This window comes from Oncorhynchus keta, chromosome 20 (assembly GCF_023373465.1).
Source record: "Oncorhynchus keta strain PuntledgeMale-10-30-2019 chromosome 20, Oket_V2, whole genome shotgun sequence".
Taxonomy (NCBI): domain Eukaryota; kingdom Metazoa; phylum Chordata; class Actinopteri; order Salmoniformes; family Salmonidae; genus Oncorhynchus; species Oncorhynchus keta.
The window spans coordinates 17,338,215-17,352,383 of NC_068440.1; the positions used below are offsets into that span (position 1 = coordinate 17,338,215).

The 14,169-nt window shown below is 45.3% G+C and overlaps 1 protein-coding gene across 11 annotated transcripts in view; it reads right to left on the minus strand.

Annotated features, from left to right (window-relative positions):
- LOC118398965 (receptor-type tyrosine-protein phosphatase U-like) overlaps positions 1 to 14,169 on the minus strand; it is a 305,732-nt gene that overhangs the window by 72,074 nt on the left and 219,489 nt on the right. For all 11 annotated transcript variants that reach the window (XM_052472190.1, XM_052472185.1, XM_052472195.1 and 8 more), the window contains 5 exons: positions 10,903 to 11,074; positions 7,234 to 7,412; positions 6,951 to 7,065; positions 3,398 to 3,718; positions 1,329 to 1,438 (listed from right to left, as the gene is read on the minus strand). In XM_052472190.1, coding sequence (XP_052328150.1) covers positions 1,329 to 1,438; positions 3,398 to 3,718; positions 6,951 to 7,065; positions 7,234 to 7,412; positions 10,903 to 11,074 — 897 coding nt within the window. The remainder of the gene's footprint in view (positions 1 to 1,328; positions 1,439 to 3,397; positions 3,719 to 6,950; positions 7,066 to 7,233; positions 7,413 to 10,902; positions 11,075 to 14,169) is intronic.

The window sequence follows — 14,169 nt, forward strand, 5'->3', positions numbered from 1 at the left end:
TGAAGTGCACAAACGAAGGGAAAAGGTGAGAGGGAATGTGACGTGACTGCTATGAAAGTGAACTGTGTTTATGCATGAACAGGGGTGTATGCATTCCACCGATTCTGTTGAAAATCGTGTCTTAAACGGAAGCGAACAAAATAGGGATAAAAATACCTGAATTTGTTGTTTGCAACTGTTGGACTAATGATTACACCCTAGATAAGCAAGATGCCAGCAAGAGTGTGCAAGGTGGTATTGAAAGTGTCACTGTCTGTCATCTCAAATATTTCTCTCCACCTGTGTGGACCTAAGTTGTAAACTTTCATTCATAGGCTAGGTTGTAGCCTATGAATCATGATGGTTATAGGGAAAATTTGAGTATCATGTAGTAGCCTAAACCTATCGCTGTTACATTGAACCTGGTAAATGGAATATGAATGACAGTCATCCAACATGCTCTAATAGAAATAATGCCATGGTCATGAAAAATAAATGGCACTGACCGCCACTGATACACATACATAAATAATTTGCCCCATGTGAAAGCATCTTTTAGGCGAATAAGTAATTATACTGCTTGTCTCTATATAATTGCAGGGGCTCTACTAGCCTCATTATCATAGGAACATATACAGAGACCTGAACTGTAGATAGAGAGAGAGAGAGAGAGAGAGAGAGAGAGAGAGAGAGAGAGAGAGAGAGAGAGAGAGAGAGAGAGAGAGAGAGACGTCCTGACATCAAGGGGTCTCTTCTCGCCATTGTCTGCTGGCGCTACACACCACCCAGGCAGAGGAGCTGTGGGTGTATGCAGAGAAGAGTTCCCAGCAGGATATTTCTAGTACTTATCATTTGAGAGGAAGAGAGGATACATTCCATATTAATGACTATGGCACATGTCTGTACTGCACGGGAAGGCAGTGGCGAGCCAATTTTTGTTGAAGCGGAGGGTTTAGGGGCCGGAACATAATTTGTACACTGCAAATTGAACACAACTAAGCCCAAAAAGAGATTGTATTTGAAAATAACAATCATTTTAAACATTGAGACACAATCATGTCTCTCTTTTTATTTTTTTTGTGGGAGTAATTGATGAACAGATTTCCTAAATTTAACACATTGTTTGCTGAATACCTTGTGATTAGTCATTTTTTTTAACCCAAAACTGCCCCCCCCCCACACAAAAAAAACAACAACTCTCCTGTGTCAAGCTATTAGAGACAGATAGAGATAAATCTCAATAAAATAAGCAGAAATTATTCATTGGGAAAAAAAGAGAAAGACAGAGACTAAGATTGATCTCGAGACAGATCTGTGACAGACGGGAAAGTTGAGGGCATGTTCCATACCTCATACTGTGTGATGACCCCATTGGGCTCCACAGGCTCCTCCCACTTCAGAAAGATCATTTCGTCTAATGGGGTGAAAGTCAGTGACTCTGGGACGATGCCACCAGGAACTGGAAAAGAAAACACAACATAAACATTCTGAGAGAACCCTCTGCTGATTGAATAGGGGTTCCTATAGAAAGGAAGTGACAAATTATATCCGGTTACCAGCCGTAAAGACAGGCAAACTGATTTCAGGACCAGAAGATTTGATGAGTCTCTCTCTCTCTCTCTCTCTCTCTCTCTCTCTCTCTCTCTCTCTCTCTCTCTCTCTCTCTCTCTCTCTCTCTCTCTCTCTCTCTCTCTCTCTCTCTCTCTCTCTCTCTCTCTCTCTCTCTCTCTCTCTCTCTCTCTCTCTCTCTCTCTCTCTCTCTCTCTCTCTCTCTCTCTCTCTCTCTCTCTCTCTCTCTCTCTCTCTCTCTCTCTCTCTCTCTCTCTCTCTCTCTCTCTCTCTCTCTCTCTCTCTCTCTCTCTCTCTCTCTCTCTCTCTCTCTCTCTCTCTCTCTCTCTCTCTCTCTCTCTCTCTCTCTCTCTCTCTCTCTCTCTCTCTCTCTCTCTCTCTCTCTCTCTCTCTCTCTCTCTCTCTCTCTCTCTCTATCTCTCTACAACAGCCCTGAGAGGAGCAGAGGACAACAGCCGCAGTGTAATGGCAGGGCAAACAAGAAATCCAAATGAGTCTGAGACTTTGTCTGAGACAGGGACTCTTGTTTTGACATGGGGATTACAACCAGTCAATGGATCGAATAGGGGCCTGAACAATCAGGGCACTTGGTGTTATTTACAAAGCAGTGCATATGTTGAAGACACGGTTCAGTGACAGAGTTGGGAAAGTTCAACAAGCCCTAGAGATGACAAATGGCTTGTGGTTGTCTGGGACCCATGAATCTGTGCATGTGTATGCGTGTATTTGTGAGTGCGAAAAACGACACAGAGGTAATTGTATTAGGTCTCTCTGTAGTCTTTTTGAATTTTTCTCTTGCCCAAAGAGAGCTCTGGGAAGGTGAGACAATTTCATTTCTCTCTCTTCTTGCTTACTTCAAGTGCAGCTGTTCAACTGACTATGAAATGCATTACATTATAAGCAGGAGCACATGGGAGGACCTTGCAATTTGAAGATTTCAAAATGCAACCAATTTCATACAATGTATTGTAATCTTACAGTACCTCTCTTATTTTATTTTACCGGGTAAGTTGACTGACAACACATTTTCATTTACAGCAACGGCCTGGGGAATAGTTACAAGGGAGAGGAGATGAATGAGCCAATTGGAAGCTAGGGATGATTAGGTGGCCATGAGGACCAGATTGGGAATTTAGCAGCCAGGACACCGGGGTCAACACCACTATTCTTACGATATGGGATATTCAGTGACCATAGAGAGTCAGGACACCCATTTAACATACCATCCAACAGACAGAACCCTACACAGAGTAATGTCTGCCCTGAGGTATTGATATATATAGTTTTTTAGACCAGAGGAAAGTGTGCCTCCTACTGGCATCTAGTCTCCCATCCAGGGAGCAACTCGGACCAACCCTGCTTAGCTCCAGAGATAAGCCAGCAGAGGGATGCAGGGTGGTATGCTGCTGACTCTTGCATTGCCGCTCTCTCTCTTTCCCTCCTCTCTAATAGGTCAATAACTGCTGTGAGCAATGTTTTATTGCATAGTACATTTGCTCTGACCTCCAACTTAAATCCATCTCGGTGAAATGTATATAATCCGCTGTTGTAGACAGGAACTTGTTAATAGAAAGATAAGCAAAATCATCTCACCATTTCGCTGGTGGCCATGACTCTGACTGATACCTTCCATTTAAAAGGCTGATCTTTCATTTAGTTATGCTGATCCTGCAAGTCAATATTTGTGTTTTTGGGTCCAACACTCTCTGCGTTTCATATGAACTACAATCCATGCTGGGTAATAGAGTCCACTCACTGTTTTTCTCAGTCTGGAAGGTGACCTCTCTGCTCTCTTTCTTGCCCTTGACATCAACTTTGCAATGCATGTTGGGTAATAGAGTCCACTTACTGTCCTCCTCGGTCTGAAAGGTGACCTCTCTGCCTTCTTTCTTGCCTTCTGGATTTTCCAGCGCCAGCCGGACGTGGACGGAGCGGAACGGGGGCAGGTCCCTCAGGGTGAAGTGTGATTGGTTCCTCTCTACAGAGAGACACTCCCTCACTGTGGCATTGTTCCCTGCACTGCCCCCTGCAGGTGTGGAGTAACGGTAGCAGAGAGAGACGGAGTAGGTGTGGCAGCGCGTCAGGTTGTAGCCCAGAGGTTCCCACTGTAAGACTAGTTGACGAGGCTGGATCTCTATGGCTGTGAGGCCTCGCAACGCACGCATGGGCTCTGATAGGGGGACAGACAGACAGACAGACAGACAGACAGACAGACAGACAGACAGACAGACAGACAGACAGACAGACAGACAGACAGACAGACAGACAGACAGACAGACAGACAGACAGACAGACAGACAGACAGACAGACAGACAGACAGACAGACAGACAGACAGACAGATAGAACGACAGTGTGAGATGGAGTGATGAAGAAAAATAGAAAGATATGGAGAAAGAGAGACGGTTAGTTCCAATGTTTACATTCCAAACTCACCACAGGAAACTGTTTACATTTTTTTTTAACTCCCTGGAGAGAAAGAGAAAAGAGGAGGAGGGAGCGATGTACAACAACAACGCATTTTTTAAAATATAATTTCACTCATACCTTAATTCTTACAGAGTACAGACTGCTCAGCTCCAGGACCAAAGACAATGCCCTATGAGCTGAGATGATGTGATATAGAACTAGCTAATTACTGATGGCATGTGTGAGACTGGGGTGACAAATCCTTGTGTCCCTGCCACGATAATGTCCAACAGGATCATATCATGCCTGCCAGACCGCAGCCACAGAGGCCGCTAAGATAGGGTTGTGCCTGGCAACTTATTCCCTCTAATAGTGCACTACTTCCTCATGGGTCCAGGTCAAAAGTAGTACACTATATGACATTTGGGATGCACCCTATGCAGACTAGAGCCCCATTAGGGAAGATGCTATATGAAAGCATGGCTCATCATTATATTAATCAATCTACCACCCACCCAGGCTGCCCTCCCTGTCTCTGTCTGTCTGTCCAGCAGCACGCCACCCTGCAGCCCAAACTAACCCCACAGCAGCCAACAGACGTCCAGGCCCACAGACTCACGTTGATGAGACTAATCAAAGGGACAAGCCAGGGGCGGGAGAGAGAGGAGGGTGGACGGAGGGTCGGATGGGGTGGAGGGTTATGTCAAACTGGCTGTCAGCCCACTCTGGGCTCTGCTGGCTCCAGCTCATCTCCTCTCCTCCTCTTGTCTTAAACCATGGTGTCAGTGAGCTAAAAGAGAGGACACCTTCTCACCAGGGGTCAACTGTTGCTATGAACACAATCAGCCTGGCTGTCCTCCGACCTACAGGTCACATGCTGTTACAGACACAATCCCAGCCTCAGGAGAGAGAGAAAGGAGGGATGGGGGAGAGGTCTGTTAGTGCCAGTTGGACCAATCATTGAGTCACTGTCATGGGTTAAGAGAGGTTAAAGCCTCTGACGTTTATAGGCAGAAGCTGCGTAATACACGTCTACGTCTCAGAGGGGAGAGATGGAGGGTGGGAACGGTCTAGTCGCGTCATGTCAGAAGATAAATCAGCCCATGTTTTCAGTTTGCCCAATGTGCCTCCCCAATAGACCACAGAGTGATAATTGAAGTGGCCAGAGATTTAGCACTCTTATTTGTTCTCCTGCAATGAGTGAGGTAAACTGACGACATGTCACAGCATTGCTCAGATTAAAAAGGTAAGTAAAAGAAAACACGTGTTTTCAATAGCTGGATACCCAACCAAAAATCATAATGCTATTCAAATAGTGAAATCATTTCCAACCCCCATCCCTAAACTACATCAGTTAAAACTGGAGAGGGGTTCATGAAAAGTCTTCTCTCTGGGGACGTAGCTGCATAAAAAAAAGAATATATAATAGCACCAGATTAATGTGTTTTATAGGCAAGGGCTGCTTCTAGCCCAAAACTTTCTGAGCTGGACAGGAAGAGGGGATATGAGACAGATTGATCTACAGCATGAATGTCAAATATACGGTCCGCGGGCCGGATCCAGCCCACTCGGGGATCCAATCCAGCCCACTCGGGGATCCAATCCAGCCCACGGGGGGACCCAATCCAGCCCACGGGGGGATCCAATCCAGCCCACGCGGGGATCCAATCCAGCCCACGCGGGGATCCAATCCAGCCCACGCGGGGATCCAATCCAGCCCACGCGGGGATCCAATCCAGCCCACGGGGGATCCAATCCAGCCCACGGGGGGATCCAATCCAGCCCACGCGGGGATCCAATCCAGCCCACGGGGGGATCCAATCCAGCCCACGCGGGGATCCAATCCAGCCCACGCGGGGATCCAATCCAGCCCACGCGGGGATCCAATCCAGCCCACGCGGGGATCCAATCCAGCCCACGCGGGGATCCAATCCAGCCCACGCGGGGATCCAATCCAGCCCACGCGGGGATCCAATCCAGCCCACGCGGGGATCCAATCCAGCCCACGCAGGGATCCAATCCAGCCCACGCAGGGATCCAATCCAGCCCACGCGGGGATCCAATCCAGCCCACGCAGGGATCCAATCCAACCCAATTCAGCACACAGACGGGGAAACAAACAAAATATACTTTAAAATGACTAAAACCAACAGTGTTGAAATGAAAATGGGCCTATATTCATATTTTCTCCACTGTCCTGCTCACTAAAAATCACTAGACAATCAGGGAGTATTACAAATTCAAAATACAATGGATAGAGGACAAATTTGGGCACATTTTTTTGGCAAGACAATATAACCAATATTTATTGCGCCCTCCGGACCTTGTTGAAGTCCGAACACTAAATTAGTTAGACTTGACACCCCTGATCTAGAGTGTGCAGTGTCACCGGGGCTCTCTCTGCTCTCTCCCCTGAGATTGAGGCTCAGATCTGGGCATGGGGAGCAGACAGGAGGTGGGCGGCTGGGGCCTCGTGACAGGAAGGATCAGAGACTATGATAGATGACACAACGTCATGTCGGTCTACTTGACACATCTACAGGGAGCTGTTTCATAAAGATGAGCGCTGAGCGCTGGGGAGGGTAAGTACAGATAAGTGTGTGTGTGTGGTGTGTGTACGTGAGGGGGAGTGTAGTGGCTGTGAGAAGGTTGCAGAACCTTCACTCTACTATATAATTAAATCAACACATCATTTAAGTGTACCTATCCATGCATACACACCGGCTTCTAAAGAGGTACCTACGTATATATCAGCCACTGAGCACTATAATCCACACACACATCCTCTCAACCGGTGGACAGCACGCCATTAGAGTATATGTTTGAATTTTGTTGCCCTGGTGTTATGGAGCATATTATATGTGATCTCTCAGTGCCGTTCCTGAAGCGATAAACAAAGTTGAAGGAATGGTATAGATAAGAGTAGACTAGAGTAGACTAGAGTAGAACAGAAGCTAGGTTTGGGTTTAGACCCATTCAGTCCCCCTAGCTCACCTGCACACTTGGTCCTGCTGACCAGGGGAGGTCCAGGCGCCCCTGTGCCTCCCTCCCCTGGCCGGGTCAGTAAAACACTGATACGGTACTCTGTGTCCGGCTCCAGATGCCACACCTTACAATAGAACAGAGTAGGAAAGTGTTTATTCAACGTTAAAGTTTTTTTTGACTGTAACGGCAAAGTCATTCAGGGTTCTTTAATAACTGTTTTTAAGAGCCTGTAAAGAATGCTGTATGGCAAATTAACTTCTATGCGTACACACACGAGCAGACAGACACAAACCTTATACGTGAGCGAGCCCACACCGTGTGTCTCCGACCATGGTGATTGGCTGGCCCGGTACTCGATCTCACGGCGGATAACAGGGCCATCCCCCACGATGGAGTTGGTGTTGAGTTGAATGATCAGGTAGGTGGGGCCAGCCCGGAGCAGCTGGGGGGGAGCGATGGGGGTGGGGGGCACTGCCAGGGTGAAGGAAGGGGGAGAGGCCAGAGTACAGTGTTATACAGAGGACTTTTGAATGACTAAGTGAGTGCATGCAGGGGCATAGTGAAGGTTAAAACAAAAGGCCTTTTACACAATATTGACATATACAGTCCTTGACGAAGTGAACACTTTTTTTATTTATCTGTTATTTTACCAGCTAAGTTGACTGAGAACACATTCTCATTTGTAGCAACAACCTGGAGAATAGTTACAGGGGAGAGGAGGGGGATGAATGAGCCAATTGTAAACTGGGTGATGGTTTGATGGACAGATTGGGAATTTTGCCAGGACACCAGGGTTAACACCCCTACTCTTACAATAAGTGCCATGGGATCTTTAATGACCTCAGAGAGTCAGGACACCCGTTTAACGTCCCATCCGAAAGATGGCACCCTACACAGAGCAGTGTCCCCAATCACTGCCCTGGGGCATTGGGATATTGTTTTAGACCAGAGGAAAGAGTGCCTCCTACTGGCCCTCCAACACCACTTCCAGCAGCATCTGGTCTCCCATCCAGGAACTGACCAGGACCAACGCTGCTTAGCTTCAGAAGCAAGCCAGCAGTGGTTTGCAGGGTGGTATGCTGCTGGTTAAAATAACTGAGACAATGGTTTAGTAGCACTGTCTACCGTCTGTCAACTCCTCCTTTCTATCCTCAACAATATAAAAACAAATCTATGTGATCCGGCTAATTATAAAATCATCCGCAATCGTTGTCAAATGAACAGAGATATCCAGCGTTCCATAGTTGTATGCCAAAAAAATACATTTCCACAGAAGAAGCAACAACTCTCTTCTCTCGCAAAGAAAAAACAAGGCATGTTTCATGCTTTTCTTGTTTAGAATTTCCCTAGATTTGTTTCTGCTTCGCTAGAGCGTTGACTCGCACAATCTTTTAAGATTGTGATTTCTGAGAGGCACTTGAAGGGAAGGGAATGTTCAATTTTCACCATAATGAACGTGAATTATTTTTGTGAGTGATTGCGTGTGCAATTCTGCATGTCCTTTCAACGTTAGACAAAGAGACACACACATTACAGCAACATGTCCTGTGAAAAACACTGTTTACACAGAGTACACAACATACAGTGGGGCAAAAAAAGTATTTAGTCAGCCACCAATTGTGCCACCCAGCCACCCACTTAAAAAGATGAGAGAACTGTAATTTTCATCATAGGTACACTTCAACTATGACAGACAAAATGAGAAAAACAAATCCAGAAAATCACATTGTAGGATTTTGAATGAATTTATTTGCAAATTATGGTGGAAAATAAGTATTTGGCCAGCTACAAACAAGCAAGATTTCTGGCTCTCACAGACCTGTAACTTCTTCTTTAAGAGGCTCTTCTGTCCTCCACTTGTTACCTGTATTAATGGCACCTGTTTGAACTTGTTATCAGTATAAAAGACACTTGTCCACAACCTAAAACAGTCACACTCCAAACTCTACTATGGCCAAGACCAAAGAGCTGTCAAAGGACACCAGAAACAAAATTGTAGACCTGCACCAGGCTGGGAAGACTGAATCTGCAATAGGTAAGCAGCTTGGTTTGAAGAAATCAACTGTGGGAGCAATTATTAGGAAATGGAAGACATACAAGACCACTGATAATCTCCCTCGATCTGGGGCTCCACGCAAGATCTCATCCCGTGGGGTCAAAATGATCACAAGAACGGTGAGCAAAAATCCCAGAACCACACCTAGTGAATGACCTGCAGAGAGCTGGGACCAAAGTAACAAAGCCTACCATCAGTAACACACTACGCCGCCAGGGACTCAAATCCTGCAGTGCCAGACGTGTCCCCCTGCTTAAGCCAGTACATGTCCAGGCCCGTCTGAAGTTTGCTAGAGAGCATTTGGATGATCCAGAAGAAGATTGGGAGAATGTCATATGGTCAGATGAAACCAAAATATAACTTTTTTGTAAAAACTCAACTCGTCGTGTTTGGAGGACAAAGAATGCTGAGTTGCATCCAAAGAACACCATACCTACTGTGAAGCATGGGGGTGGAAACATCATGCTTTGGGGCTGTTTTTCTGCAAAGGGACCAGGACGACTGATCCGTGTAAAGGAAAGAATGAATGGTGCCATGTATCGTGAGGTTTTGAGTGAAAACCTCCTTCCATCAGCAAGGGCATTGAAGATGAAACGTGGCTGGGTCTTCCAGCATGACAATGATCCCAAACACACCGCCTGGGCAACGAAGGAGTGGCATCGTAAGAAGCATTTCAAGGTCCTGGAGTGGCCTAGCCAGTCTCCAGATCTCAACCCCATAGAAAATCTTTGGAGGGAGTTGAAAGTACGTGTTGCCCGACAACAGCCCCAAAACATCACTGCTCTAAAGGAGATCTGCATGGAGGAATGGGCCAAAATACCAGCAACAGTGTGTGAAAACCTTGTGAAGACTTACAGAAAACGTTTGACCTCTTGTCATTGCCAACACAGGGTACATAACAAAGTATTGAGATAAACTTTTGTTATTGACCAAATACTTATTTTCCACCATCATTTGCAAATCCATTCATTAAAAATCCTACAATGTGAATTTCTGGATTTGTTTTTCTCATTTTGTCTGTCATAGTTGATGTGTACCTATGATGAAAATTACAGGCCTCTCTCGTCTTTTTAAGTGGGAGAACTTGCAGAATTGGTGGCTGACTAAATACTTTTTTGCCCCACTGTATGTACATAGGTGAAAGAATGTTTCCACGTGTTTCCATAATAGAACGTAAAACAGCGAAGATTTTGCTTGTTCAGAACACATTTCCTACCTGTGTGTGCATTCTAACATGTGTTTATGTGTGTGTGTTTGTGTGTGTGTGTGTGTGTGTGTGTGTGTGTGTGTGTGTGTGTGTGTGTGTGTGTGTGTGTGTGTGTGTGTGTGTGTGTGTGTGTGTGTGTGTGTGTGTGTGTGTGTGTGTGTGTGTGTGTGTGTGTGTGTGTGTGTGTGTGTGTCCATGTGATTGACTAAGTGAGCCAGTGCTTGTGTGCATGTCGAACATAAGGAGAAGCTGTTGGAAGTTGTTGGGTGGGGACGGAGGTAGGACATATGGAGGAGGGCATTAAGATATCCCAGAATGGTAGCTAGGGGTCATGGTCGGTTAGTGGTGTCTTAGGGGAGGTGGTGTGTGGTGCAGTGTGCTACAGGACAAACATGCCGTGTGTGTGTGTGTGTGTGTGTGTGTGTGTGTGTGTGTGTGTGTGTGTGTGTGTGTGTGTGTGTGTGTGTGTGTGTGTGTGTGTGTGTGTGTGTGTGTGTGTGTGTGGACTGACCTTCATGTCTTAAAGTAATGTCAGATCTTAAAGTAATGATTGACTGTTGTTGTGTAAACAAAGACACATTATACGACATAACATCGTCAATTGCTAGACATGTTTCCACTGTGTACCGGACACATATTTACGATACTATGCTGCACACACTGCATAAACATGACTATACGGACTGGCCGTACTATACCTCTGACAATGAGCTCGGCGAAGTTGGACACGGCAGCTCCGCGTGCGGACTCTGTGATGCAGCGATACAGGTCCTGCTCCCCTCTCTCAGCCTCCACTTGGAAGGTGGCCATCAGACGTTTGTGGCTCAGACGCTGGATAGAGGACGCCGCCACAACCACACCGTTACGACGCTGCAGAGAGAGAGAGAGAGAGAGAGAGAGAGAGGCAGGGAGGGAGAGAGTCACGCTAACTGACCCATACACAGGTGATCATCTTTACCTGTGTAGACACCACCTCTGTCACTGCCCATGAAAACACTCAAAACACACAGTCACATAGAGAGAGAGAGAGTCAGGTTACCCTAACTAACCTTCACAGACAGTTATGTTTATTATAATGTACAGTACCAGTCAAATGTTTGGACACACATACTCATTCAAGGGTTTTTCTTTGTTTTTACTACTATCTACATAGTGAAGACATCTAAAATATCATATTTTACACGATAACATCTATATTTTAGTTTCTTCAATGTAGCCACCTGTAACGTTGTCCTCCTCGGATGAGGAATATGAAGGATCGGACCAATGCGCAGCGTGTTCATGTTATTTATTTGAACAGAAACACTAAACAAAATAACAAAGAGAGTGAAACGAAAATGAAACAGTTCTTTATGGTGAAACACAGACACAGAAAACAACTACCCACAACCCATAGTGGGAAAACAGGCTGCCTAAGTATGGTTCTCAATCAGAGACAACGATCGACAGCTGCCTCTGAATGGGAACCATACCAGGCCAAACACAGAAATACAAAACATAGATTACAAAACATTTAATGTCCACCCCAACTCATGCCCTGACCAAACTAAAACAGAGACATAAAAAGGAACTAAGGTCAGGATGTGACACCACCCTTTGCTTTAATGACAGCTTTGCACACTCTAGGTATTCTCTCAACCAGCTTCATGAGGAATGCATTTCCAACAGTCTTGAAGGTGTTCTCACATATGCTGAGCACTTGTTGAAAGGTTTTCCTTCACTCCGTGGTCCAACTCATCCCAAACCATCTCAATTGAGTTGATGTCAGGTGAATCTGGAGTTCAGGTCATCTGATGCAGCACTCCATCACTCTTCTTCTTGGTCAAATAGCACTTACACAGCCTGGAGGTGTGTTAGGTCATTGTCCTGTTGAAAAACAAATGATAGTCCCACCTAGCGCAAACCAGATGGGATGGCGTATCGCTGCAGAATGCTGTGGTAGCCATGCTAGTTAAGTGTGCCTTGAATTCTAAATAAATCACTGACAGTGTCACCAGTAAAGCACCATCACACCTCCTACTCCATGCTTCATGTGGGAACCACACATGCGGAGATCATCTGTTCACCTACTCTGCGTCTCACAAAGACACGGCAGTTCAAACCAAAAATCTCTAATTTGGCCTCATTAGACCAAAGGACAGATTTCGGTCTAATGTTCATTGCTCGTGTTTCTTGGATCAAGCAAGTATCTTCTTCTTATTGGTGTCCTTATTGGTGTCCTTTAGTAGTGGTTTCTTTGCAGTAACATGAAGACCTGACTCACGCAGTCTGAACAGTTGATGTTGAGATGTGTCTGTTACTTGAACTCGGTGAAGCATTTATTTGGGCTGCAATCTGAGGTGCAGTTAACTCTAATGAACTTATCCTCTGCAGAGGAGGTAACTCTGGGTCTTCCTTTCCTGTGGCGGTCCTCATGAGAGCCAGTTTCATATATTCTATGTGTGTGTGCATTTTAATATGTGTGTTTATGTGTGTGTGTGTGTGTGTCCCGTGTGATTAACTAAGTGTGCCAGTGCTTGTGTGCGTGTCTCATCATGAGGAAAACTTTTAGAAGTGATTGGGTGGGGAAGGAGGCAGAGTGTGTGTGTGTGTGTGTGTGTGTGTGTGTGTGTGTGTGTGTGTGTGTGTGTGTGTGTGTGTGTGTGTGTGTGTGTGTGTGTGTGTGTGTGTGTGTGTGTGTGTGTGTGTGTGTGTGTGTGTGTGTGTGTGTGTGTGTGTGTGTGTGTGTGTGTGTGTGTGTGTGTGTGTGTGTGTGTGGACTGACCTTCATGTCTTAAAGTAATGTCAGATCTTAAAGTAATGATTGACTGTTGTTTCTCTATGCTTATTTGAGCTGTTCTTGCCATAATATGGACTTGGACTTTTACCAAATAGGGCAATCTTCTGTATACCACACCTACCTTGTCAAAACAAAACACAACTGATTGGCTCAAACACATTAAGAAGGAAAGATATTTCACAAATTAACTTTTAACAAGGCACACCTGTTAAATGCATTCCAGGTGACTACCTCATGAAGCTGGTTGAGAGAACGCCAATATTGTGTACAACTGTCATCAAGGTAAAAGGTGGCTATTTGAAGAATCTCAAATATGAAATATATTTTGATTTGTTTAACACTTTTTTGGTTACTACATGATTCCATATGTCTTATTTCATAGTTTTGATGTCTTCACGATTATTCTACGACGTAAAAAACTAGTACAAATAAAGTAAATCCCTGGAATGAGAAGGTGTGTCCTAACTTTGAACTGTTACTGTATGTGTGGCCATGAGATATAGCTCTCCATAATGGGATTGTGAATGGGAAGGAAGGATAGAGACAGGGAGACGATGAGGGACAGATGAGGGTACCATGGGAGGTGGAGATAATAAATACATGATATATGTCATAGCTAACATCTTGGCATGGGGAGGTTGCATGCCGGGCTCCTGACAGAGCTGTCACACACATCCATACACGCACACACGCAGACAACCCATACTAATATGCTCGAGGCAGAAGAGTGCTCGGATCAACGAGGGGAACAGGAAATGACAACGTGTTGCCTGTCACACACACACACACACACACTCAAAGCGTGACGTTTTTCCAGGTGCAGGAGGCTATATGCTGCTCCGCTCTCAGAATAATGTTTCCAGGATGTTATATCAACGAGCCCATTTCTCTTCATGCTTTTCACCAGTAAGTGTCTGGGGAGGGCGGACATTTGCTCAAAAGTATGAAACTGCTTATGCGAGTAATATAGCATAAATGTATAGATTATTGCCTCAGTGACAATGTTAGTGGTTGTGAAAAGTATAATAGGGTTTTAGGGTGGGGGGATTTTTCAGCTATCAGCCACAGCCCCATCACATCTCAATGTACATTCATTCAGTCAAAACAAACAGACAATCCTACAGATTGTCATACAAATGAAAACATCCAGTATTAAACCTGTTTTGTCTTCCATATCTCCCCCTCT